The sequence below is a fragment of the Salmo salar genome, chromosome ssa04 (genome assembly GCF_905237065.1).
Source record: "Salmo salar chromosome ssa04, Ssal_v3.1, whole genome shotgun sequence".
NCBI lineage: Eukaryota > Metazoa > Chordata > Actinopteri > Salmoniformes > Salmonidae > Salmo > Salmo salar.
The window spans coordinates 74,174,151-74,201,783 of record NC_059445.1 but is presented as its reverse complement, the minus strand read 5'-3'; the positions used below and the strand labels follow the sequence as shown (position 1 = coordinate 74,201,783).

At 44.0% G+C, this 27,633-nt stretch overlaps 1 protein-coding gene across 1 annotated transcript in view; it reads right to left on the bottom strand.

Moving 5' to 3' along the window:
- The window catches only part of LOC106603823 (follistatin-related protein 4), a 270,553-nt gene that overhangs the window by 113,183 nt on the left and 129,737 nt on the right, over window positions 1-27,633 (bottom strand). Inside the window, exon 4 of the mRNA XM_014197993.2 lies at window positions 24,468-24,695. Coding sequence (XP_014053468.1) covers window positions 24,468-24,695 — 228 coding nt within the window. The remainder of the gene's footprint in view (window positions 1-24,467; window positions 24,696-27,633) is intronic.

Here is a 27,633-nt window from a genome sequence, read left to right as displayed (position 1 = left end):
CGAGGCTATATACAGTAGCGAGGCTAACAGTAGTGAGGCTACAACAGTAGTGAGGCTATATACAGTAGCGAGGCTATAACAGTAGCGAGGCTATATACAGTAGTGAGGCTACAACAGTAGTGAGGCTATATACAGTAGCGAGGCTATAACAGTAGCGAGTCTATAACAGTAGCGAGTCTATAACAGTAGCGAGGCTAACAGTAGTGAGGCTACAACAGTAGTGAGGCTATATACAGTAGCGAGGCTACAACAGTAGTGAGGCTATATACAGTAGTGAGGCTATATACAGTAGCGAGGCTATAACAGTAGCGAGGCTAACAGTAGTGAGGCTATATACAGTAGCGAGGCTATAACAGTAGCGAGGCGATAAGTGAGGCTATAACAGTAGTGAGGCTATATACAGTAGCGAGTCTATAACAGTAGCGAGGCTAACAGTAGTGAGGCTACAACAGTAGTGAGGCTATATACAGTAGCGAGGCTATAACAGTAGCGAGGCTATATACAGTAGCGAGGCTACAACAGTAGCGAGGCTAACAGTAGTGAGGCTACAACAGTAGTGAGGCTACAACAGTAGTGAGGCTACATACAGTAGTGAGGCTATATACAGTAGCGAGTCTATAACAGTAGCGAGGCTAACAGTAGTGAGGCTATATACAGTAGCGAGGCTATAACAGTAGTGAGGCTATATACAGTAGAGAGGCTATAACAGTAGTGAGGCTACAACAGTAGCGAGTCTATAACAGTAGTGAGGCTACAACAGTAGCGAGGCTATATACAGTAGTGAGGCTACAACAGTAGTGAGGCTATAACAGTAGTGAGTCTATAACAGTAGCGAGGCTATAACAGTAGTGAGGCGAACAGTAGCGAGGCTATATACAGTAGTGAGGCTATAACAGTAGCGAGGCGATAAGTGAGGCTATAACAGTAGTGAGGCTACAACAGTAGCGAGGCTATATACAGTAGTGAGGCTATATACAGTAGTGAGGCTACAACAGTAGCGAGGCTATATACATTAGCGAGTCTATAACAGTAGTGAGGCTATATACAGTAGCGAGGCTATAACAGTAGTGAGTCTATATACAGTAGTGAGGCTATAACAGTAGTGAGGCTATAACAGTAGTGAGGCTACAACAGTAGCGAGGCTATATACAGTAGCGAGGCTATAACATTAGTGAGGCTACAACAGTAGCGAGACTATAACAGTAGTGAGGCTATATACAGTAGTGAGGCTATATACAGTAGTGAGGCTATATACAGTAGTGAGGCTATAACAGTAGTGAGGCTATAACAGTAGCGAGGCTATATACAGTAGTGAGGCTATATACAGTAGCGAGCCTATATACAGTAGCGAGGCTATATACAGTAGTGAGGCTACAACAGTAGCGAGGCTATAACAGTAGCGAGGCTATATACAGTAGTGAGGCTATAACAGTAGTGAGGCTATAACAGTAGTGAGGCTATATACATTAGCGAGTCTATAACAGTAGCGAGGCTATATACAGTAGCGAGGCTATAACAGTAGTGAGGCTATATACATTAGCGAGTCTACAACAGTAGCGAGACTATAACAGTAGTGCGGCTACAACAGTAGCGAGCCTATATACAGTAGCGAGGCGATAAGTGAGGCTATATACAGTAGCGAGTCTATAACAGTAGTGAGGCTATATACAGTAGTGAGGCTATATACAGTAGTGAGGCTACAACAGTAGCGAGGCTATATACAGTAGTGAGGCTTTAACAGTAGTGAGGCTATATACAGTAGCGAGGCTATAACAGTAGCGAGGCGATTAGTGAGTCTATATACAGTAGCGAGTCTATAACAGTAGTGAGGCTATATACAGTAGTGAGGCTATATACAGTAGTGAGACTACAACAGTAGCGAGGCTATATACAGTAGTGAGGCTACAACAGTAGTGAGGCTATATACAGTAGCGAGTCTATAACAGTAGCGAGGCTAACAGTAGTGAGGCTATAACAGTAGTGAGGCTATAACAGTAGTGAGGCTATAACAGTAGTGAGGCTATATACAGTAGTGAGGCTATATACAGTAGTGAGGCTATATACAGTAGTGAGGCTATAACAGTAGTGAGGCTATAACAGTAGCGAGGCTATAACAGTAGTGAGGCTAACAGTAGCGAGGCTATATACAGTAGCGAGGCGATAAGTGAGGCTATAACAGTAGCGATGCTATATACAGTAGCGAGGCTATAACAGTAGTGAGGCTATATACAGTAGTGAGGCTATAACAGTAGTGAGGCTATAACAGTAGTGAGGCTATAACAGTAGTGAGGCTATATACAGTAGTGAGGCTACAACAGTAGTGAGGCTATAACAGTAGTGAGTCTATAACAGTAGCGAGGCTATAACAGTAGTGAGGCGAACAGTAGCGAGGCTATATACAGTAGTGAGGCTATAACAGTAGCGAGGCGATAAGTGAGGCTATAACAGTAGCGAGGCTATAACAGTAGCGAGGCTACATACAGTAGCGAGGCTAACAGTAGTGAGGCTATATACAGTAGCGAGGCTATAACAGTAGTGAGGCTATAACAGTAGTGAGGCTATATACAGTAGCGAGGCTACAACAGTAGTGAGGCTATATACAGTAGTGAGGCTACAACAGTAGTGAGGCTATAACAGTAGTGAGGCTATAACAGTAGTGAGGCTATAACAGTAGTGAGGCTATATACATTAGCGAGTCTATAACAGTAGCGAGGCTATATACAGTAGTGAGGCTACAACAGTAGTGAGGCTACAACAGTAGCGAGGCTATATACAGTAGCGAGGCTATAACAGTAGTGAGGCTATAACAGTAGCGAGACTATAACAGTAGTGAGGCTACATATAGGCACCAGTTAGTCGGGCTGATTGAGGTAGTATGTATATGTAGATATGGTTAAAGTGACTATGCATATATGTTAAACAGAGAGTAGCAGTAGCGTAAAAGAGGGGTTAGCGGGTGGTCTGTAGGGAGAAGAGAGGTGAGTTTTCTGGTCATTGACATATGTTACAGAGTAAAGCTGTGGTAGTAAGTGTAACAGTGTAGGTTCCGTCCCTCTCTTCGCCCCAACCCGGGCTCGAACCAGGGACCCTTGCACGCATCAACAACTGACACCCACCGAAGCATCGTTACCCATCGCGCCGCAAAAGCCGCGGCCCTTGCAACGCAAGGGGAAACCCTACTTCAAGTCTCAGAGCGAGTGACGTCACCGATTGAAACGCTATTAGCGCGCACCACCGCTAACTAACTAGCCATTTCACATCGGTTACATAAGTATGGAGTTTTAACAGCATAACCTCCTCGAGCAGGTTGCTACAATCTTCTGTCTCGCTGTATAATCAAAAATCAAATACTGTGTCATAAAACACAATGCGGCGAAGGTAAAGAAAACAAACATTTGAATGCACATCAGTAGAGGAAATAGACTCTCTATTAGTGTAATCAAGCATACATTACATCAGCGTTATGGGTTTCTCTTTAAGGGAGCCGAGCAGACACAAAGGGCTTCGCTCCTGTGCTCTGTGCTCCACGTCAACCCTTTGAGCCATGATGGATAGTGCACTAGGCTGCTGTGAGGTGGGGATATGGCACTGCTACAGTATGGCTGTGTCTTAAATGAAACTCTATTCCCTATATAGTGTACTACTTTTGACCAGGGCACACATGGTTCCGGTCAAAAGTAGTTTACTAGGGAATAGGTTGGCCTTCGGGACACAGACCATGTTTACTCCCGAAAACATCATTTAGTGGGTGTTTCTATTTGTCCTAGAGTATTTCACACACGTGTAATTGGAAATTAGTTTCTTGCATATCCCACTCTTCCTGAGAGACCTTTAGAGAGTGGGGTCACGGCCAGGGTCTGCCATTATCAATGACCACCCTGGAGCAATTAGGGTTAAGTGCCTTGCTCAAGGGCACATCGCCAGATTTTTCACCTTGTCGGCTCGAATGAAACTAGTGGCCTTTAGGTTACTGGCCCAACGCTCTAACCGTTAGGCTACCTACCGCCAGTAGTCTTGTTTCCATACTGCACATCTCTTATCAGTGCCATAGTACTGAACACCTTTGGATCAACCACAGGAGCCCTGGCTGTCAGCGACACTCAGGTTCACACCAACGGGATCCTGATCATGTGACTTACGCTTCACTGGGGATCCAATGGGGGCTTTGAGTTCCTCCCGGCTATAACACGGAGCTGCTAATGAAAGGAGCAGCGCTAAAGGGGTTGTCACCACCTGAGAAGTGATGATGACAGGTCAGAAGACAACAGAGGGGGTTGTTTCTAGGAACAAGGGACAATTTTTCTAGAAATGTGAAAGCAGATGATTTTGGGCAAACCATTTGGAATTACAGTTGTTTGATGCTGCCTGGAAGGTGCTTAAGCCCCGCCCACACACACACATCTACAGGAAGTGGATGGAGGTTTCTTTACAAGGCTACCACGACACAGTGCACTTACCATTGATCTGTATGTGGGGAGTTATTTTGCATATGTTAGCGTTTGCATGGAGAAAGGTTGTTCAAAGTTTGTTCAAAGGTTACTTGAAGTTTTTAAAAAAGTGACATTAATTGGTCTGTTAAATTAGTTTGCCCGGAACCTAGGTTTAATTAGTATTAAACACCAATGTAATATGGTGAACCACACTGCACCATTCCTGCTGTTTGATTAAGTATGTCTATAAATGTCTGCAGAGGACTCTCATTAGATAAAATATGTGTGTGTGTGTGTGTGTGTGCGTGCGTGCGTGCGTGCGTGTGTATGTGTATGTGTGTGTGTGTGCGCGAGCGTGTGCGTACGTGTGTGAGTCATTCCACAAGCACACAGGACAGCCTGTAGAAGCTAGGTGGCTACATGCAACACTCCATCAACGTGAAATCCCTCGCTCACATCTTTACAGCCATTCTCCAAGTCATGTCTTTCTCCTGTGATCTCTCAAGAGGCCCATCAAATATATCACCCCATAATGTGATATGAATTGCTTTACGCCAGTCATTTATACCTAGACCACAGCCATAATGGCGTAATGACCTACGGAGTGATTCAGAATGGATGATAAATTACGCTCGCCAGCTGTTGACATTTATTTCTGATACCCTACCTGCTTGTAAATCTGTAATTAACATTGTTGATCCTTGTGCGTTGCTAAATTAAATCACAGAGATCTAAGGGACGACTTGGTGCCGTTATTGATAATGGCCCTCAATTAATTGCGCACTCTTGAAGCATCAATCTTGGCTCAGTGCAATGCACCTGTTAGACTAATTAAGCACTCAGCCAATGTGCAGTCACACACATAACTCTCTCACTGACTACAACCAGGAAGAGAGATCTTATATACTCTGCTTATCATAGACTAATGTAGTTTATTTCAGCCACAAAAAAATGGAAGCTCACTAAGTCCTCTCAAACAGGCGTTGAATTCCATCAAGCCTGTGTGTGACGAACCAGCTCTATGAGTTCTATTGTTGCACCATATTCTCACTTTCCTCATTTCTCTTTTAAAAACATTAGAGAACTTATTGTATGAGCAACTTGGGAGTCACGTTGATAGTTTTTCCATTCTTTGCAGGAGGAGCGCTGCACCAGCGGGCAAAGTCGTGCAGTGGCCTGCATCAATTGCCTCGCCAGGGATGGAAAATGACTCACTGTATTATACAGATTATTGCAGGCTCATTGAAGGGAAGATTGGGGTGATCCTGTGGGATAGTAAGACAGGTTGGTATATGGTGTCAGGGTACACTCTGGCATTGAGAGGCCCGGGCCTTGAGGCCTGGAGGAGGGGAGGAGAAGTGAAGAGCTAGCCAGGGCTCCAGGGACCAAGGAGGGAAGTGGCTCTGAAAGTATCGCCGCAGGGATCTCTGGTCCATTGCTCCCTGTATGCTATAAAAGGAGCGCAGAGATGGGAGTCACCTCTGTCATCTCATGTCTAATGAGGGGAGTGTGTAGCTTCTGTCATTGGACCTCCTCTCTAACGACCAGGGCAGTGTTCCATAGAAAACGGCTCACTGGCAACAACAAAAAAAGAGCTACGTTTGTTGTTTTTATTTTGTATGTTTTTGACCCGGTTCACAAAAGCAATTAGGGGAAATGTAGTGTCTGCTTACCATGAAAGTGACCGGTGGCCATTAAGAGTTTTAATTATAATGCTCAGTGTACAGGTTGGGATTGTAGCTGAATGAATACAGAGCGAGAGGAAGAGCCAGCCCAGCACAGTCTCAGCACCCACAGATACAGCTGCATCTGAGTATAGTTAAGAGAATCATCATCACATGCTGCTATTGCTATTTTTACCTTAGGTAATAATGACCAGGGAGGAGGGAGGTGGAGAAAGAGGTATCCATTATTCCACTCTGTGACCCCACTCTCCGAGGGGGTCTCAGGGGAAGTTTCAAACATGTGTATAATACACACTTGTAAGTGTCTGAAACAGGACAAATATAAGCACCCAGCTAATTATTATTATTGTTATTATTATTATTTTTTATTATTATTACTCAACCATGCAAATGGGAGAGTGGTGCCATTTACTTCCAAATGAACATTCTTTCCGCTAATAAGAATTTCAGATGAAGTAATGTGGTCAAGATAATTATCAACGTCACAATCAGCACCCTATTGGGAGAGGGGATTATAGCTGAATGAGAAGACACACAAGAGGGAGAAATACTTAGATTGTTAATCACAGTAATACGTTCAACAAGAGGTCATTGGGTTGGCGGTGCAGTTTTAATTGTACTTTCTTTGATAACTACTCCTGCTTTTTGTATTTCTGAACAGAATGTAGCACCTTTGTTACGTTAGCATTCCCACCAGGGAACTGAGGTAACGGAGTTGCAGTCATGCCGCATGAGCAAAACCAGCCACCGTACCCCATCTCCCACTAGCAGTGAGTCATTAATTTCAAGAGTGGTTGTGACTAATGCACTTGACAACACCACACAATATCTGATTACTAAGAGGTGGCACTGTGTACCACGTCATCCCACATGTTTCATCCAGTATTGTAGAGCTCAGTAACAGGGAGAGTGCATGAAGAGTGATAAACAATTAGGTCAGCAATGTTCCACGTCCTAGTTATAGTGCCTTCAGAAAGTATTCATACCACTTGACTTATTCCACATTTTGTTGCATTACTGCCTGAAATCAAAATGGATTAAATAGATTTTATTTCTCACCCATCTACACACACAAAAACAGATAGTGACAAAGAGAAAACATGTTTTCAGAAATTTTAGCAAATTGTATTGGAAATCTAGAAATATCTAATTGACATATATTGGTCTCTATGGAGTTAGGTAAATCAGCTTTTAGTTTCTTGCCCCATATTGGTGGAACAATCTTTAAAATATTCTTACATTTGAAGTGTTGGTGCCTCTAGGGCAATTCAGAAAGCTGATTGAGGACCTTATTACTGATGAATGTTTGTTTTTTATGAACGTGTTTTTCTTTCAGCTTGAATTTTGTATTTATATTCTGATGTGTGTATTTTATGTAATTGATGTAATTCAGGGCTCATCTGTAAAATAGATTTTGGTCTCATTATGACTACCTGATAAAATATAGGTTAAATAAAATTCACACCCCTTTGCTATAACAATCCAAATAGAGCCCAAGTGCATCCAATTTCCTTTGATCATCCTTGAGATGTCACTACAACTTGATTGGAGTCCAGGTTTGGACATGTTTTAGAAAGAAACACACCTGTCTATGTAAGGTCCCACAGTTTACAGTGCATGTCAGAGCAGAAACTATACCATCAAGTCCAAGGAACTGTCTGGCAGTCTCTGAGATTTGTGATATACAGTATCTGGGGAAGGGTATCAAACAATTGCTAGGGTGTTAAAAGTTTCCAAGAGCACAGTAGTCTCCATCATTGGAAAAATGACAAAATATGGAACTACCAAGACTCTGCCTAGAGCTTTGCCGTTATGAGGTATTGTATGAGGATGAGCATTGACGTTGAGGGAGAGGTTATTTTCCTGGCACCACCATTGAGTTGGAGGCCATACATGCCTCCAACTCAATCATCAAATTTGCAGATGACACACCCATACTAGGCCCGATTACCAACAATGACAGGGAGCCCAGGGAGAAGATATGATCCTTTACTAGCCTCTTAAAGCACTTCATGATGACAGAAGTGAGTGCTACGGGGCGATAGTCATTTAGTTCAGTTACCTTTGCTTTCTTGGGTACAGGAACAATGGTGGCCATCTTGAAGCAAGTGGGGACAGCAGACTGGGGACAGCCAGCTGGTATGCGCATGCCCTGAGGCCTCGGCTACGGATGCCATCTGGGCCGGCAGCCTTGCGAGGGCTAACACGCTTAAATGTCTTACTCACGTCAGCGATAGAGAACGAAAGCCCACAGTCCTTGGGAGCAGGATTTGTCGATGGCACTGTGCTATCCTCAAAGCGGGCGAAGAAGGTGTTTAGCTTGTCCTGGAGCATGGCGTCGGTGTCCGCGACGTGGTTCGTGATTGTCTATAGACTCTGCCACATACGTCTCGTGTCTGAGCTGTTGAATTGCGACTCCACTTTGTCTCTGTACTGTTGTTTTGCCTGTTTTAACTGCCTTACTGAGGGAATAACTACACTGTTTGTTTTTGGCCATGTTCCCAGTCACCTTGCCATGGTTAAATGCAGTGGTTTGCGCTTTTAGTTTAGCGCCAATGCTGCCATCTATTCACGGTTTCTGGTTTGGATAGGTTTTTATAGTCACAGTGGGAACAACATCCCCTATACACTTCCTGATGAACTCAGTCACTGTGTCCGTGTATAGATCAATGTTATTCTCCGAGTCTACCCAGAAAATATTCCAGTTCACGTGATCAAAAGAATCTTGAAGCATGGATTCCAATTGGTCAGATCAGCGTTGAATAGACCTTAGCATGGGTACAACTTTTTGAGTTTCTGCCTATAGGAAAGGAGGAACAAAATAGGGTTGTGATGTGATTTGCCGAAGGGAGAGCAGGGGAGGGCCCAGTAGGCATCCCGGAAGAGAGAATAGCAGTGGTTGAGTGTTTTCCCAGCGCGAGTACTACAGTCAATGTGTTGATAGAACTTCGGCAGCGTTTTAATCAAATTTTCTTTGTTAAAATCCCCAGCTACAATAAATGCGGCCTCAGGATATGTGGTTTCCAGTTTGCATAAAGTCCAGTGTAGTTCCTTGAGGGCCGTCGTGGTATCAGCTTGAAAGGGAATATACACGGCTGTGGCTAAAACCAAAGACAATTCTCTTGGGAGGTAATATGGTCGGGTGAACAAAAGAACTTGAGTTTCTGTACATTATCACAATCAGAGCCATGATTCCACGAAACAGAGTATGTTACAGTCCTTGATGACTCTCTGGAAGGAAGTCCTCGCCCTGAGCTTGTCTACTATATTGTCCAGAGACTAAACATTAGCGAGTAATATACTCAGAAGAGGTGGATGGTGTGCCCGCCTTCTGAGTCGGAATAGAAGTCCACTCTGAATACCTCTTCTCCGCTGGCGGGGACTTGGAGCAGCCTCTGGGATAAGTTCAATTGCCCTGGGGGGTGCGAACAAAGGATCACTTTCGGGAAATTCCTGGTCGTAATGCTGGTGAGTTACCGCTGCTCTGATATCCAAAAGTTATTTCCGGCTGTATGTTACAACACAAAAAACGTTCTGGGCTAATAATGTAAGAAATAACACAAAAAACCCAGAAAAACTGCAAAGTTGCTTAGGAGCTTGAAGCAGAGCTTCCATGTCTGTCGGCGCCATCTTTCTATTGTCCAGGGACAACTGCTGGCTTTTAGATGTTACACAATTCCTAGCGCTTTGACAGGGCGAACTACAAGTAAAGAGAAAAAATTGTGTCAATAAAGTGGCAGGGGTTATTTAAGATAGTTGTTGAAGAGGTAGGGTTTCAGAGGATGGGCAGGGACTGCTGAAGCTGGTTCCACCATTGGGGTGCCAGAACAGAGAAGAGCTTGGACTGGGCTGAACGGGAGCTGCCCTCCCGTAGAGGTGGGAATGCCAATAGACCAGAGGTGGCAGAATGGAGTGCTCGTGTTGGGTTGTAGGGTTTGAGCATAGCCTGAAGATAGGGAGGGGCAGTTCCTCTTCCTGCTCAGTAGGTAAGCACCATGGTCTTGTTGTGGATGCGGGCTTCGACTGGAAGCCAGTGGAGTGTGCGGAGGAGTAGGGTTACATAGGAGAACTTGGGAAGGTTAAACACCAGGCGGGCTGCAGCGTTCTGAATAAGTTGCAGTGGTTTGATGGCACAAGCGGGGAGCCCAGCCAACAGCGAGTTTCAGTAGTAAATCATACTACTGTACATATAAATATTTAAACAAAACAACTGGCTATCAAAATATCATAAACACTGTTTACAAGGCAGTCCTTTAACACAGCAGTTTTTTGATTCCACAACAGTAAACATCATTAGCCATAAAATCTGTAATTTCTGTGTGTGACTCCTTCATTCAAGGTGAATAAAACAATATTTTACTGCTACAACACAGTATAATAATATGTTTTACTTTTATTTTACATGGACAGAATCCCATTTAGATATCTGACCAGAGAAGAGCACCAGTCTTTGTTAAACAGTATTAAAACAGTTAAATGCTTGAAGTTGAAATCAGAGCTCAGTTTTAGAGATTAGGGAATCATCCTGAGGTTGTTAATAACCCCTCAACCAATGAGTTGAGGAACTGGATTTTGGGGAAACAGGCATCAGACACCAGGGGGTATGTGGGGGTTACCTCACATAGCCCCAGAGAAATACAGTGATTGTATTGCATCAGCTACCAATCTGAATATCTGCCCAGTGGTCACACGTCTCTACTCAAGCAGAGTGGAAATATTTAATCTGACAGCTCACATTTCAGCCTGCAAGGTCAAGGTCAAGGTCAGCGAGAGGCGGAGGGAGACTGGAGTACTGTGTCTTAAAACAGCCAACTTTACGAGGGTGATCAAGTATAATTCAACTCGACACCCACAGCGATATTGCATGTAGAGGCACAATGGCATAAAATGAATGTTATTTTTTTAAACTATGACAACTTTGTACAGAGCCCTATAGGATTGGTGTGAATAGCCCAGATCAGTCAATGATTACATGAGATGAGGAGGGAGAGAGGGAGTTATAGAGAGGAATAAGCTTTGTGGAGTCTAGCTTTGTCCTGCAGAAGTTGTGATTATAAAACTGACAAGATGATTGTGTGGCACCATTCAAAAGGTTATATAATGTGCATGGAACTTCGGCATTGATAATCATATTCCTTCATACCTTTACAATAGTCAACCTGACTAACCAGAAATATGAATACATTTAAACCACAATTTAAAAAAATATGATTTAAATGTTTCTTAGTCAGAATGAGTCAAAGGAGCAACATAACCTGTGTCCTTTTTTAGCATCGCACCACAGAAATTGGGTCTTTTCTGAAAAAGCTTTCATGGATGGATCTTTAAATCTCCTACTTGAATTGTGATTCTGACTTGCAGTATGAGACAGGTATGCAATGCATATAAATGAACAGTGTGTCTGTTGTTTACATTTAATTTTTTTTTTTTAACATTTTAGTCATTTAGCAGACACTCTTATCCAGAGCGACTTACAGTAGTGAATGCATACATTTCATACAATTTCATACATGTTTTTTATTTTATTTTCTGTGCTGGCCCCCCGTGGGAATCGAACCCACAACCCTGGCGTTGCAAACACCATGCTCTACCAACTGAGCTACAGGGAAGGCTAGATGATGTTGGCAAGATCTTTAGATTATGTTTCTCTCTTTCCCTCTACAGCGGGTCTAAGTAGTTGTTTTATTTGTTTCATGTTTTCACATGAACGTGGGTATTGCTGAAATACATTGTGTTAAAAAAACATGTGCTCTTACTGTACTGTACAAGGTAGAAAGACACCCTTTGCCCCTCTCCAATGCTTGCTATCTTATAACCTAATATCTGCTTGGAGCTAAGCTACAGCCTCAAGGCATTTAGAAAATGCTCACCTCATTTAAACAATGAAATAATATACAGTATATATACAATTCTACCTCAGGTCATTTTGCCTGGAGGTAATGCATATTTTTCCCCTGGTTCTCATGCTAGTTAAGCTCTGAACCAATTTCACACAGGCCCGGAAATGTAGAGGGAAGCTTGACAGAGTCGCTCAAATCCCTGTCTACACCTCATTAGGAAGAAGACAGAGAGAGAGGGGGAGAGAGAGAGAGAGAGAGAGAGAGAGAGGGAGAGAGAGAGAGAGAGAGAGAGAGAGAGAGAGAGAGAGAGAGAGAGAGAGAGAGAGATTTTCACTGTGGAAAAAATAAGTTACTAAGGGATGCTGGCACACAGAGACTGCATTAGCAGATTGCAGTCTACAACACAACTGAGTTGTGAGACATTAATTATTTTTCCCCCTCTCTGCTCATAATTGAATCGAGGGCCTGACAGGAATGTAATATGTTTAATAAGCAAAGTTTTCAAAGTTGCACCCAGCATCTCTAGCAGCCATATGCTTTTATATTGCCATTAAACTGATGAGTGAAATGAAGGGGATGGGCCAAATTAATTCATTTGTCACATGAAACCTCTTTTAAACAAGTGCGTTATGAAAAGCTATAAAGCGTGTATGGTGATGGGCAGATAAAAGACAAGAGATAAACACTGGTTAAATGCAACCAGTAGAGGTGCATAATCTCCCTATGGCTTAGAGAGAGACAGAGAGAGAGAGACAGCGAGAGAGACAGCGAGAGAGAGCGACAGCGAGAGAGAGACAGAGAGACAGAGAGAGAGAGTGAGAGAAATAGAGAGAGAGAGAGACAGAGAGAGAGACAGAGAGAGACAGCGAGAGACAGCGAGAGACAGAGAGAGACAGAGACAGACACAGCGAAAGACAGTGAGACAGCAAGAGAGAGAGAGAGAGAGACAGAGAGAGAGAGAGAGAGAGACAGGGAGATAGACAGAGAGAGACAGAGAGAGAGACAGAGACAGAGAGAAACAGCAAGAGACAGCAAGAGAGAGACAGAGAGACAGAGAGAGACAGAGAGAGAGACAGCGACAGAGACATAGCTTGAACAAAATACATTTTGACATCACAAAATAAACATTTGTTTTCAATTAAATATGTCTGATTCTGATGCATTAGAAGTCTTTCCTCTGCTGGCAAAAATAGGAAGGCATTATTACACTTACACTGAAAGACATTGAATTCAAAGCAACATTTTCCAGACATATCTCCAATTTCAATTAAATCTTTGACGTACGAAGGCCAACAGGCAATTGGAAGCTAAACCCAGATGGTTCTATAATGCTGGAGAGGAGCGCTGAATGAACAGGAGAAGCAGACGAGTGATACCAGTGTTGTGACAACCATGTCAAAGTATCTTAACCATGAATACACAGCACACAATTTTTTCAAAGGGGATTATTTATTTTTCTCCCAATGACTGTGAGGGCAAATGTATAATTGACAGACAAGGATGAACCCATCTCTGAGAGAGAGAAAGCTCTAGGATCTTGCCATGAGGGGGACCAGTCGCAGCCTGTGTCAGGAATACACCAGGGGAAAACACCAGTATATTGATTGCGTACATCGCTTAGCAGGTGTTTTAGCGTTGCACCGAAATGCTTGTGTTACTAAACTCAGCAAAATAAAAACGGTGGAACGGTCGTTAAGACACTAACAGCTTACAGACGGTAGGCAATTAAGGTCACAGTTATGAAAACTTAGGACACTAAAGAGGCCTTTCTACTGTATCTGAAAATAAATATGCCCAGGGTCCCTGCTCATCTGCGTGAACGTGCATTAGGCATGCTGCAAGTAAGCATGAGGACTGCAGATGTGGCCAGGGCAATACATTGCAATGTCTGTACTGTGAGATGCCTAAGACAGCGCTGCAGGGAGACAGGACGGACAGCTGATCATCCTCGCAGTGGCAGACCACGTGTAACGACACCTGCGGTACAGGTACAGGATGGCAACAACAACTGCCCGAGTTACACCAGGAACGCACAATCCCTCCATCAGTGCTCAGACTGTCCACAATAGGCTGAGAGAGGCTGGACTGAGGACTTGTAGGCCTGTTGTAAGGCAGGTCCTCACCAGACATCACCGGCAACAACGTTGCCTATGGGCACAAACCCACTGTCGCTGGACCAGACAGGACTGGCAAAAAGTGCTCTTCTCTGACGAGTCACGGTTTTTGTCTCACCAGGGGAGATGGTCGGATTCGTGTTTATTGTCGAAGGAATGAGCGTTACACCGAGGCCTGTGCTCTGGAGGGGGATTGATTTGGAGGTGGTGCGTCCGTCATGGTCTGGGGCGGTGTGTCACAGCATCATCGAACTGAGCTTGTTGTCATTGCAGGCAATCTCAACGCTGTGCGTTACAGGGAAGACATCGTCCTCCATCATGTGGTACCCTTCCTGCAGGCTCATCCTGACATGACCCTCGAGCATGACAATGCCACCAGTCATACTGCTCGTTCTGTGCATGATTTCCTGCAAAACAGGAATGTCAGTGTTCTGCCATGGCCAGCGAAGAGCCCGGATCTCAATCCCAATGAGCACGTCTGGGACCTGTTGGATTGGAGGGTGAGGGATAGGGCCATTCCACCCAGAAATGTCAGGGAACTTGAAGGTGCCTTGGTGGAAGAGTGGGGTAACATCTCACAGCAAGAACTGGCAAATCTGGTGCAGTCCATGAGGAAGAGATGCACTGCAGTAGTTAATGTAGCTGCTGGCCACACCAGATACTGACTGTTACTTTTGATTTTGACCCCCCCTTTGTTCAGGGACACATTATTCCATTTCTGTTAGTCACATGTCTGTGGAACTTGTTCAGTTTATTTCTCAGTTGTTGAATCTTGTTATGTTCATACAAATAGTTACCCATGTTAAGTTTGCTGAAAATAAACGCAGGTGACAGTGAGAGGACGTTTATTTTTTTGCTGAGTTTAGCTTTTGACAGTGCAGTCAAATGTCAAACATCTAATATGTAAAGAAAAATACAAAAAAGAAAGCACTGTAACAGTATCAAACTGAAAGCTATACATACAGTGCCTTCGGAAAGTATTCAGGCCCTTTTACTTTTTCCACATTTTGTCATGTTAAAGCCTTATTCTAAAATAGATTATATCGTCAATCTACACACAGTACCCCATAATGACAAAGCGAAAACAGGTTTTTAGGAATGTTTGCAAATGTATCAAAGAACATAAATACCTTATTTACATAAGTAATTCAGACCCTTTGCTATGAGACTTGAAATTGAGCTCAGGTGCATCCTGTTTCCATTGATCATCCTTGAGATGTTTCTACAACTTGATTGGAGTCCACCTGTGGTAAATTCCATTGATTGGACATGATTTGGAGAGGCACACACCTGTCTATATAAAGGTCCCACAGTTGACAGTGCATGTCAGAGCAAAACCAAGCCATGAGGTTGAAGGAATTGTCTGTAGAGCTCTGTGACAGGATTGTGTCGAGGGACAGATCTGGGGAAGGACACCAAAAAATGTCTGCACCATCAAAGATCCCCAAGAACACAGTGGCCTCAATCATTCTTAAATGGAAGAAGTCTGGATTCACCAAGACTCGTCCTAGAGCTGGCCGCCCGGCCAAACTGAGCAATCAGGGGAGAAGGGCCTTGGTCAGGGAGGTGACCAAGAACCCGATGGTCACTCTGAAAGAGCACCAGAGTTCCTCTGTGGAGATGGGAGAATCTTCCAGAAGGACAGCCATCTAAGCTGCACTCCACCAATAAGGCCTTTATTGTAGTGTGGCCAGACGGAAGCCACTCCTCAGTAAAAGGCACATGACAGCCGCTTGAAGTTTGCCAAAAGGCACCTAATGACTCTCAGACCATGTGGAACAAGATTCTCTGGTCTGATGAAACCAAGATTGAACTATTTGGACTAAATGCCAAACGTCATGTCTATAGGAACCTGGCACCATCCCTACGGTGAAGCATGGTGTTGGCAGCATCATGCTGTGGAGATGTTTTTCAGTGCCAGGGTCTCTGAGACTAGTCAGAATTGAGGAAAAGATGAACGGAGCACAGTACAGAGAGATCCTTGAAGAAAACCTGCTCCAGAGCGCTCAGGACCTCAGACTGGGGCAAAGTTTCACCTCCAACTGGACAACGACAACGAAGTACACAGCCAAGACAACACAGGAGTGGCTTCGGGACATCTCTGAATGACCTTGAGTGGCCCAGCCAGAGCCTGGACTTTAACCCCATCGAACATCTCTGGAGAGACCTGAAAATAGCTGTGCAGCGATGCTCCCCATCCAACCTGACAGAGCTTGAGAGGATCTGCAGAGAAGAATGGGAGAAACTACCCAAATACAGGTGTTCCAAGCTTGTAGCATCATAGACTCAAGTCTGCCAAAGGTGCTTCAACAAAGTACTTAGTAAAGGGTATGAATACTTATGTAAAAGTTATATTTCATTTTTTATTTTATACATTTGCTAAAATTTCAAAAAACATGTTTTTACTTTGTCATTATGAGGTATTGTGTGTAGATTGATGAGAAGAAAAAAAAGATTTAATCAACTTTAGAATGAGGCTGTAACGTAACAAAATGTGGAAAAAGTCAAGGGGTCTGAATACTTTCTGAATGCACTGTGTGTACACCGGGGGAATTTACACAAGATAAACTAAGACTGATATGTACAGCAGTAGATTTATTAAATGAGCTATAACAAAAATCCAGTATATAAATAAATATACAGTGTGTATAAACAGTAGCCCATAGGGCTCTAGTCAAAAGTAGTGCTCTATATAGGAAACACAATGTAATTTGGGATCCAGCCTGGGTCTGGTGTGAACAGTATGTAGGCTGACTGCCTCATGGCCACTGAGAGGGGTTTTAGTATACGATGTGACAAACAGGAAGATGGCACAATGGTCCATAAAAGCAGGGTCTGATAGCCTTAAAAGCACCATGCACAGTAAAGCTGTCCCAACATGTCCCTACTGAGCCACAACACTACAACGCCACAGCACGGCCATTTTGTCTAAACGGTAACCGTGGGCGTGTTTTGTTCTCCATCTGCGCCGGCATTCGCAGTGGAGGAAGTTAAAAGATCTGGGCTAGGACCAGGGCGTTGGCAGGCAGGGACCGCTGGGCTATAATGGCTCTGTAGTCAAACTGTCTGTGAATGTTCACCAGCTCACCAGCATGTACAGCGACCAAAAGACCTTTCTATTTTCATAGGTGAGAGTGATCTGTATAATACAGGGGACTAATGGAGGAGCTGGGGACATTTCTATCCGGGACAGGGCATCCATTTCCACACAGCAAATACTACTTTCACATAATGAATCTGTGGGGAGGAATAAACTTAATGAGGTGAGCACGTGACCGTGAGGACGGGTGGGGGGAGGTGTTCATGAGAGAACTGAGAAGGATGGGGATTGTTACAATGGTTGTTAATAACAAAACTGTAACACATGAAGTGCTGTCAAGGGAGGCCTGGGGCCTGGGGCCTGGCCACACCTCACCTGGCTGGCAAAACACTCAACAGCATGGCCCTGATTAAGAAGAAGAAGGAATGGTAGTTTCTAAGGTAGTTTTATGTGCCCTGCACAACTTTACAATATAAGTGGCACAGTTTAGGCCATATTCCCACTACAAAATATGAAGGAGAGTCTGAGGATCGATGTGGCAAAAGAGAATTCTACTTTTCAAGGAGTCCACAGTTGGTTAGGTTAGCCTACTACAAGATCAGGAAAAACTCTGGGCACCAAGAAAACAATTTCCCACCCATCACCACACAATGTTACAAATGAAAAACATCTACGTGTATGATCTACATTTTACATGTTTTAGGTGGTGCGGATGGGCTTCCATAGTTTTACCTGGCTCAGTGCAGCCGGCAGTTACTGTGACAATTTCAGAATGTATCAGGCTGTTACTGCAATTTCAGGTAAAAACTCAAAACAAGTCTCAAATATTAGGAAAACGTCTATACATTTAAACTGTTTCAAAAACTATTACCAATATTACCATGCTATTACCATTCTGTATGGCTGTTGGCTCAACTAGACAATTGTGTTTACACTGCCTTGCTTCAGGGGTTGCAACGGTCAGGCAAGTGTCGTGCGCTACCTCCGGTAGGTAGTGGTCGAGACGTAGCAAGTACGCAAGTTTACATTTGAGTAATAGGTGTTGCCAACTGTATTTTTACGAAAAGTCTAGTAAGTGTGAAGAGGCTCTTTTGACCAAGGTCCATAGTGCAATACTTTTTCTGATCAAAAGAAATCATAGGTGAATATAGGTGAAAATATAGGTATCAGAGGAAGGCCCTAAAAATTGTCAAAGACCCCAGCTACCCTAGTCATAGACTGTTCTCTCTGCTACCGCACAGCAAGTGGTAACGGAGCGCCAAGTCTAGGTCCAAAAGACTTCTTAACAGCTTCTACCCCCAAGCCATAAGACTCCTGAACAGCTAATCAAAAGGCTACCCAGACCCCTCTTTAACGCTGCTGCTACTCTCTGTTTATAATCTATGCATAGTCACTTTAACTCTACCTACATGTAAATATAACCTCAATTACCTCGACTAACCGGTGCCCCCCCACATTGACTCTGTACCGGTGCCCCCTGTATATAGCCTCGCTTGTGATTTTACTGCTGCTGTTTAATTATTTGTAACTTTTATTTTCTATTTTTAACTTTTTTTTTTTTAACTTCTTAAAGCATTGTTGGTTTAGGGCTTGTAAGTAAGCATTTCACTGTAAGGTCTACACCTGTTGTATTTGGCGCATGTGACAAATACAATTTGATTTGATTTGAAGTAGGGTGCCATTTGGGGTGCAGACATGATGTGCTCCATAGAGGGTTTGTCCTCATACAGGGTGCCATATAATGGAGGTAAGGGACCGTAGTTTGTACACTGAGTGTACAAAACATTATGAACACCTGCTCTTTCCATGACATTGTCACGTCCTGACCAGTAAAGGGGTCATTTGTAATTGTAGTTGGTCAGGGCGTGGCAGGGGGTGTTTGTTTTGTGTGTTTTTTTTGTTGTATTTTTTTGGTTCTAGGGGATTTTGGTTCTAGTTTTCTATTTCTGTTTCTTTTCCATGTTTGGCCGAGTATGGTTTCCAATCAGAGGCAGGTGTTTTTTGTTGTCTCTGATTGGAAGCCATACTTAGGCAGCCTGTTTTTTCCTTTGGGTTTCTGGGTGGTTGCTTTCTGTATAGTCTGTGTACCTTGCAGAACTGTTGATTGTCGGTTTATTGTTTTCGTTTAAGTGTTCACTTTATTAATAATAAAAGGAATATGAGCACTATAACCGCGTTTTGGTCACCTTTCATCAACGCCTGTGACAGACATACTGTTGCCTGACCAGGTGAATCCAGGTGAACGCTATGAAGCCTTAAACAGGTTAAATAAGGATGGTTAAGCCGTGAGACAATTGAGAAATGGATTGTGTATGTATGCCATTTAGAGGGTGAATAGGCAAGACAAAATATTTAAGTGCCTTTGAACGGGGTATGGTAGTAGGTCCCCGGCGCACCAGTTTGTGTCAAGAACTGCAACGCTGCTGGGTTTTTCACACAACAGTTTCCTGAGTATACTGAGATTGGTCCACCACCCAAAGGACATCCAGCCTACTTCAATATTAGGAAGTTTTTTAACTTAATGTTTTGTATACTCAGTCTATTCAGTTTCAGTACAAAATATTGCTCAACATTGTTTAATATGACATTAAAACAATGACATTCTTGGAAGTAGGAAAACTACAGACAGAACAGGTCTGATTTGTGTGTATAACTTACAAGCAATTCATACTTAGAATAATGAGAGTAAAACAATTTGATGTAGGTATAAAATGACATGACAGTGCAGTGGTATGATGAGCCATATACTGCACAGTATTCAGCATCATGTACATTACTGGCTTGTGTACAGAGTCAGGAGCATTTTAGACCTCCGCTTCACACTGTGAACCTGGGTGGCCCTGCAAGCTGTTGGCTGAGGTCTGCAAGGCGTGAACTGTGCCTGAAACTGATCTACTCCTCCAAAACCAAAGTGTTTTTGTAACTGAGCTAATGGCTTTAGACACAAGGGGTCAAAGATCAGCAAGGAATAAGACAGACACTTAAGAAAAGAGTCCACACTGTGGGCACAGGGCACAGTGAAAAGCAGTTTTGATAGCTAATGCAATAACCACAGCCAGACATCAAACCAAGCAGACCGATAAGAGACCAGAGAGCAGTCAAACGCTGAGAGAAGAAAAACAGAAGAGGAGGACAAGTGAACTTCCATCCATCGTTGTTGCTCTAATTTGTCCGAAGTGTGACGTGTCCGATTGATCATTATCAGGAATCGCGAGGAGCGGCAATGGCCCCTCAATTGCTTGTTTCTGAACTCGGTCTGACCCTGGGAGAGTCATTTTTAAACGCAATCTACAGGCTGGGGTCTCATCCCAAAAAACACCCTATTCCCTAGTGCGCTACTTTTGACCAGGGCCCATATGGGCCGTATGACAGGGCAGGTAGGGAGAAGGGTAGGAGGAAGGGTAGGAGGTAGGTTAGGGAGCAGGGTAGGGAGAAGGGTAGGATGAAGGGTAGGAGGTAGGGTAGGGAGAAGGGTAGGGAGAAGGAGACCATTTAGGACACACCCTGCTGGTGAGTTGTAACTTCACCCTGTCTGTGTTGGAAGATGGGGGCGTTGGATTGGGCTGGCTGAATGGGAAGAAGAAATCGGTCGGTCAGCCTGGCTGCTTCACAGACCTCCCGCTGTGCTGCAGGCTGCAGCAGAACAGGCTATGCTTTGTTGTGGTCCATCATTCAGGAGATGAAAGCTATTCAAATAATCAGCCATGTTAGTTCTGTTAGCTCTGTTTGGTCGGGAAATGGGCCTGACCCGGGATGTTGTTCAGAAGTAAAGACAAGGGCAAACAAAGTTGTTCTCTTGTTTGTATTAATTTCCAAACAAGCAATGGAGTTGTGCTGTGGGGTAGTTTGCTGACCAGTTCTTGAGTGGGTAGTCTGTGTGTCTGAGTGTGGTGTGCATGTGCATCTGTGTTTGCTTATGTGTTCAAGGATGTACAGTATGCCACCTGGATGTGTTTGGAGGGAAAGGAGATTACTGGTGATTTATTGTATTCCCATCAGCTACACTCCTTGTTGAAACACTAGAGTAACGTCACCACGAAATACGACAAAAGCCTGAGCCAGGATTCCATAGGCATTTCTAGAGCACCTCACAATCATATCTCCAGCTTGTCACAGGCCAATGGCCAAGAGCCAAAGGCTTACATCAATACTATTGAGTGGATGGCAGACTGCAATCTCTTCCTATTGGCTTCAAAATGATTGGTTGAGAAAGGGGTTGAAAGAGTATTTCTGTGTGGGGGAAACAGCAGAATAAGGTGTTGAGGGGGAGAAGCCTTAAGCTGTGTGTGGGGGAAACAGCAGAATAAGGTGTTGAGGGGGAGAAGCCTTAAGCTCTGTGTGGGGGAAACAGCAGAATAAGGTATTGAGGGGGAGAAGCCTTAAGCTCTGTGTGGGGGAAACAGCAGAATAAGGTGTTGAGGGGGAGAAGCCTTAAGCTCTGTGTGGGGGAAACAGCAGAATAAGGTGTTGAGGGGGAGAAGCCTTAAGCTCTGTGGGGGGGAAACAGCAGAATAAGGTGTTGAGGGGGAGAAGCCTTAAGCTCTGTGTGGGGGAAACAGCAGAATAAGGTGTTGAGGGGGAGAAGCCTTAAGCTCTGTGTGGGGGAAACAGCAGAATAAGGTGTTGAGGGGGAGAAGCCTTAAGCTCTGTGTGGGGGAAACAGCAGAATAAGGTGTTGAGGGGGAGAAGCCTTAAGCTCTGTGTGGGGGAAACAGCAGAATAAGGTGTTGAGGGGGAGAAGCCTTAAGCTCTGTGTGGGGGAAACAGCAGAATAAGGTGTTGAGGGGGAGAAGCCTTAAGCTCTGTGTGGGGGAAACAGCAGAATAAGGTGTTGAGGGGGAGAAGCCTTAAGCTCTGTGTGGGGGAAACAGCAGAATAAGGTGTTGAGGGGGAGAAGCCTTAAGCTCTGTGTGGGGGAAACAGCAGAATAAGGTGTTGAGGGGGAGAAGCCTTAAGCTCTATATGGGGGAAACAGCAGAATATGGTGTTGAGGGGGAGAAGCCTTAAGCTCTTTCCTATGCGTCCTCCACCTTATCGCCATCCATAAGGAAAGCAATAGTAAAATGTGGGTTTTGTACAGTTTTCTCTAGATAAGGGACTGTTATGCCAATCCCCTTCACCCTGCCTAATTTTGTCCATAATACTTAACCATTTAAAATGGTTCTTAGAGGACAGCTGCTTTTCAGTCATAATTTGATAGAATCATATTTTTTTTTCTCTGAATCCTTCAATCTCATGCTGATTCTTTTGCGGTTTTAGAAAAATTAACACTTTAGTCTATTTCTGTGTGTTTATGTACGGTTGATAATGGTGGTGACAGTCTTATAAATACCATTTGAGGTCATAATGCTGTATTAAAATTAGACTCCATCCTATTTATAGTACATAACAGATATAGGATTTTAATTTGATCACCCTTTTGCAGTGCAGCAAATGTAAAACTAGTAGTGTATTTGAGGTTTTAAAAGGCTTCTGAAGTTTGTAATTTCCACCTTGAAAATTAAGACTTGATTTTCCCTCACGAAAAGTGCATCAACAACTACAAAAATTTCCATTAATTACAATTCATGTAATGATTCACACTTCATGTTGCTGCAGGATTATTTTCCTGCTGTAGAAAACTGGCTCAAATGAAGATCCTACATCTGTACCTAATCCTTGCATTTTCAGCAGACTCTATAATGTTCCAACCCACTGCTCTTCACACAGGAAGGTAAACAAATGCGTCTTCCCTGACATTTGAGCATTACTACTTATGTGAGCCTCTTCCGTCGCTGGCTTGCACTGAAACGGTAATCAAGTGTAATGTTGCGATTGAACACCTGCCTAATTTGGATGAAGCATGCATGGCAGTGTCTGCCGGGGATCTCTGGCGCTCTAATGTGAGATGACAGAACATTTCTGCATGTTCACTTCTCCTCTCTAACTACCTGGACCCAGCTTCACATGACACCATTGTAAACCATGTACTGTACTCTGCTACTTGCTTCTAGTAGTGGAGTACAGTACATGCTGATAGAAGCATAAGGCCAATAATTACTGTGTTTTACTGTCCCAGTCAAAATGGGAAATTATCTGTAGAGGAGTAGAGATGAGTAGGGGCATTGCCTCCTCAGCCAGTCATGCATACGATCTTGTAGACAGTAAGGACTCAATGGATACTGTTCATGGGTCTTCAAGGGGAAATTCTTTTTCACCACAGCGAGACAGCAAGACACAGCCTTCCCCGTCCCAGACCAAGCAATGAAAAGCAGTAAACATTATCAACAGGGAAACAGTCAGTAAATAATAGATGTAGTGCTGCCTACTGGCTGTTATATTGTTCAGTGTGATGTGTAACAACAAGAAACAACCTTCACTGTCCCAGTATCGACAGTGAAACAGAGGAGCTTAACATTAGAACACTGCTACTGTTATATTGTATTAGAGTGGCCTTTTACCGACCAGTAGCTACATCCTGATGGCAGGGGGTCGAAGCAGTGACTGAGTGGGTGGTCTGCATTGTGGATAATAAGGCAGGACTTTTTTCCTGAATTGCACATTTGTTCAGGATGGAAGGGTCTGGGAGTCCAATGATAATCAATGCAGTATTTGTGATCCGTGGTAATTTGTTATGAATTGAAGCTGTTAGCAAACTGAAGTTGCAGGTTTGACAGAAAATATTTGCAGATGTTAGATATTGCTGGGATGCTTATGCCATACTTTGAATTAGATATGAAAACTCAACATACATGCAAAGTACATTTCCTATATACAAGCCTGCCATTCGGCTTACATTATTCTAACATTGTTTAGTGGGCAATGTTCAGATTCTTCAGTTTTAGGAACTGGCTCAATTCATTAATTGAAATGAATCCTAATACAATATAAAAGCATATAGAAGCTGAATACAACCTCTTATAATGGAGACTGCATACGGTAAGAGACCAATCTGTTAGTGCATTGATATGGTTTCCAGGACAATAGCCTTGAGTGCCAGGACACAGACTACAAATGGATGAGGCACAAATAATTTCCCTCTTTCATTTATTTAATGCCCCATTTGTTTGACTCCATTTGTATTGAATGAAAGAATTACTTAGAAAAATAAAGTCTAGCCATTCGTCACTGTTTTTGTTGTTGTTTGTATTTTAAGAAGCAATTCTGTGTCCTCAACTGACATAATTAGCACAACTTCTAGAGAATGTTTTGTTTATAACTCAGTTGCAGTGTGTGGATGTAATTATTCCCCAGCTTCGGGTTTTAGAGTTCCTTTGATTCATTAAACAAAATGGTATCTTTTCAATTTGACTTGTCTGGTATCAGAACATTAACATGTTCAATAATAACAACATCACTGTCTGGTGATGTGGCTCTACCTTTGAAGAAGCAGTCCTTGCTGTGCACCACGTAGATCCGTCTCTTCTGCAGGCAGGCGGTGCGGTACACCTCACAGTGGTTCTCGTAGAACCTGCTGTCGGAGCCGCACACCGGCACGAAGGTGGGCCGACACTTCTCCTGGCACACACACTCTGCCCGGCCCGTCACCTCCAGCAGCACACACTGGCGGCCCCTCCCACAGTATGTCCTCCTGCAGGGTCCTCCGTCTGACCCAGAATGGACCGGAAGAAACAGAGAGAGAGAGGGGGAAGCCAGGGTTTAGGTGGGAAGAAACACTGACAGAGACTGGAATAGACAGGAAGAAAGCCAGGGTTTAAGCTGGTAGACTGCCAGTAGACTCTGAGAAACAACATGTACTGAACAGCATCCTATCATACTAAGAGGCCAGTATGAAAAATAGGAAGGATGGTTGGACAGGTTGTGTTGGAGGACAGAACATTAATCACTTTGAACACCTGTTGTGTGCGCCAAAAGAAAGTGAATAAAATCACTGAAAATACAGTGTTGTGATTTTCCATTCTGGTGGACTCATTAACACCTCCCTTGAAAAAAGAACAATATATTCCACACACACACACATACACACATTGCACCTTACTTCTCCTCACACATCCCTCCTAGCACCTGTCAGTCCCGGACCCCTCACCATGGAGGCCCTCTCACTCCCTGCTGATTGAATCTATTTGCAATTAAAGCAGGGCAAAAGCTGCTGAGGCTTGCAGTCACTCCACCTTGGATTGATCTTCCCGGGCCCTGGGGCCTGGGAGGGACCGCTCTCCTGGTGCGATCTGAGCTGGGATTTATGGAGCCTGGTTTGGGAAAGAGCTGGGCTGGTGTTAGTAGCTAGGCTGGGAGGAGAGAGGGGAGATAGAGCTGGGATTAGCAGCTAGCCTGCAGCGAGAAAGGGATGCTGGGCTGGGGTTAGCGGCTAGGCTGCAGCGAGAGAGGGATGCTGGGCTGGGGTTAGCGGCTAAGCTACCTTTCTGGGAGGAGAGGCAGGGGATCTCAACCTCAGCGATGAAGCATCGGAGGCAGGTTGGGAATTATTGTCCGGGAATTTACTATATTGGGTATCTGATTAGCATCACTCAGCATAATATTTCATTCAGAATTATTCAGCATAATACATCATTGTTTGCTGCTCGAGAGGGTCATCTTTTAATTCCCTTTTATGAAACCATTGTAGCTCAACTCAAGACCTCTATCCCTACTATTATAATAAAACCGTTGAAAACACAAATTAAATCTGCCTTGAGTATAATCGTATCTAAACCCCTAGAATATTTAATAACAAAGGTGCGGTTCCATTGTTAGAGGATGAAAGTCATTTAATTACATAAAGGAGACTCCAGAGGATGCACACGTGCACACACAGACAGACAGACACAGACAGACACAGAGAGAGAGAGAGAGAGAGAGAGAGAGAGAGAGAGAGAGAGAGAAAGAGAGAAAGGAGAGAGAGAAAGGATAAAGAAAGAAAGAATGAAAGAAAGGAGAGAAAGAAAGAATGGAAGGAGAGAGAGAAAGGAGAGAGAGAAAGGAGCCATTTTCGGTCACAACTTGCAGACTTGTTTACGTGCTGCTGTGCGTTTTTGTTGCCAACCTTACTTTGCTACCTGACAACTTCACGGTTTTTACTTTTTAATTACCATTTATATTTTTAGTTTTTCCCTCACTCAACTTTTTTTCATTCAACTTTTTCACTCCGGACGTTTTATCTGGACATGGTTCGTCAAGACCTCCAACAGCCGAAGCTAAGTAACATTAACATGATGCCTTCTAATTGCAGTGGCTGTACTCATAATATACAGGAGAACGATCGCCTTACGGCGAGGATAGCTGTGCTGCAAGCCCAGCTTCAGACGCAATCGTTAGGCAAGGGCAATTTCAGTGTAGGAAAGGATGAAACAGCGTCTGTGCCACCAGTAAGTACAGATAGTAACGTTAGTATAAACCCCCTCGCACGGTCCCCGCAGCCGGACAACTTTCTCATGGCTTCTGGAGGGAAACGCTGTAGGAATGCTCAACCGGTGTCGCTTATTCAGCCGACAGAAACGTTCAATCGGTTCTCCCCATTAAGCAGCGCGTCGGAGTCAGAGGCCGAGACTTCTCTGGTCTCTACTCCTCCCGTTCCGGGGTCTGAAATGCCAAAGCTTCCCACCGTTAGCTCTGACAAATTGAAAACCCTAGTCATTGGCGACATCATTACCAGCAGTATTAGACTTAAAACGAATCATCCCGCGATCATACACTGTTTACCAGGGGGCAGGGCTACCGACGTTAAGGCTAATCTGAAGATGGTGCTGGCTAAAGCTAAAACTGACGAGTGTAGAGAGTATAGAGATATTGTTATCCACGTCGGCACCAACGATGTTAGGATGAAACAGTCAGAGGTCACCAAGCGCAACATAGCTTCAGCGTGTAAATCAGCTAGAAAGATGTGTCTGCATCGAGTAATTGTCTCTGGCCCCCTCCCAGTTAGGGGGAGTGAAGAGCTCTACAGCAGAGTCTCACAACTCAATCGCTGGTTGAAAACTGTTTTCTGCCCCTCCCAAAAGATAGAATTTGTAGATAATTGGCCCTCTTTCTGGGACTCACCCACAAACAGGACCAAGCCTGGCCTGTTGAGGAGTGACGGACTCCATCCTAGCTGGAGGGGTGCTCTCATCTTATCTACGAACATAGACAGGGCTCTAACTCCCCTAGCTCCACAATGAAATAGGGTGCAGGCCAGGCAGCAGGCTGTTAGCCAGCCTGCCAGCTTAGTGGAGTCTGCCACTAGCACAGTCAGTGTAGTCAGCTCAGCTATCCCCATTGAGACCGTGTCTGTGCCTCGACCAAGGTTGGGCAAAACTAAACATGGCGGTGTTCGCCTTAGCAATCTCACTAGAATAAAGACCTCCTCCATTCCTGCCATTATTGAAAGAGATCGTGATACCTCACATCTCAAAATAGGGCTACTTAATGTTAGATCCCTCACTTCAAAGGCAGTTATAGTCAATGAACTAATCACTGATCATAATCTTGATGTGATTGGCCTGACTGAAACATGGCTTAAGCCTGATGAATTTACTGTGTTAAATGAGGCCTCACCTCCTGGTTACACTAGTGACCATATCCCCCGTGCATCCCGCAAAGGCGGAG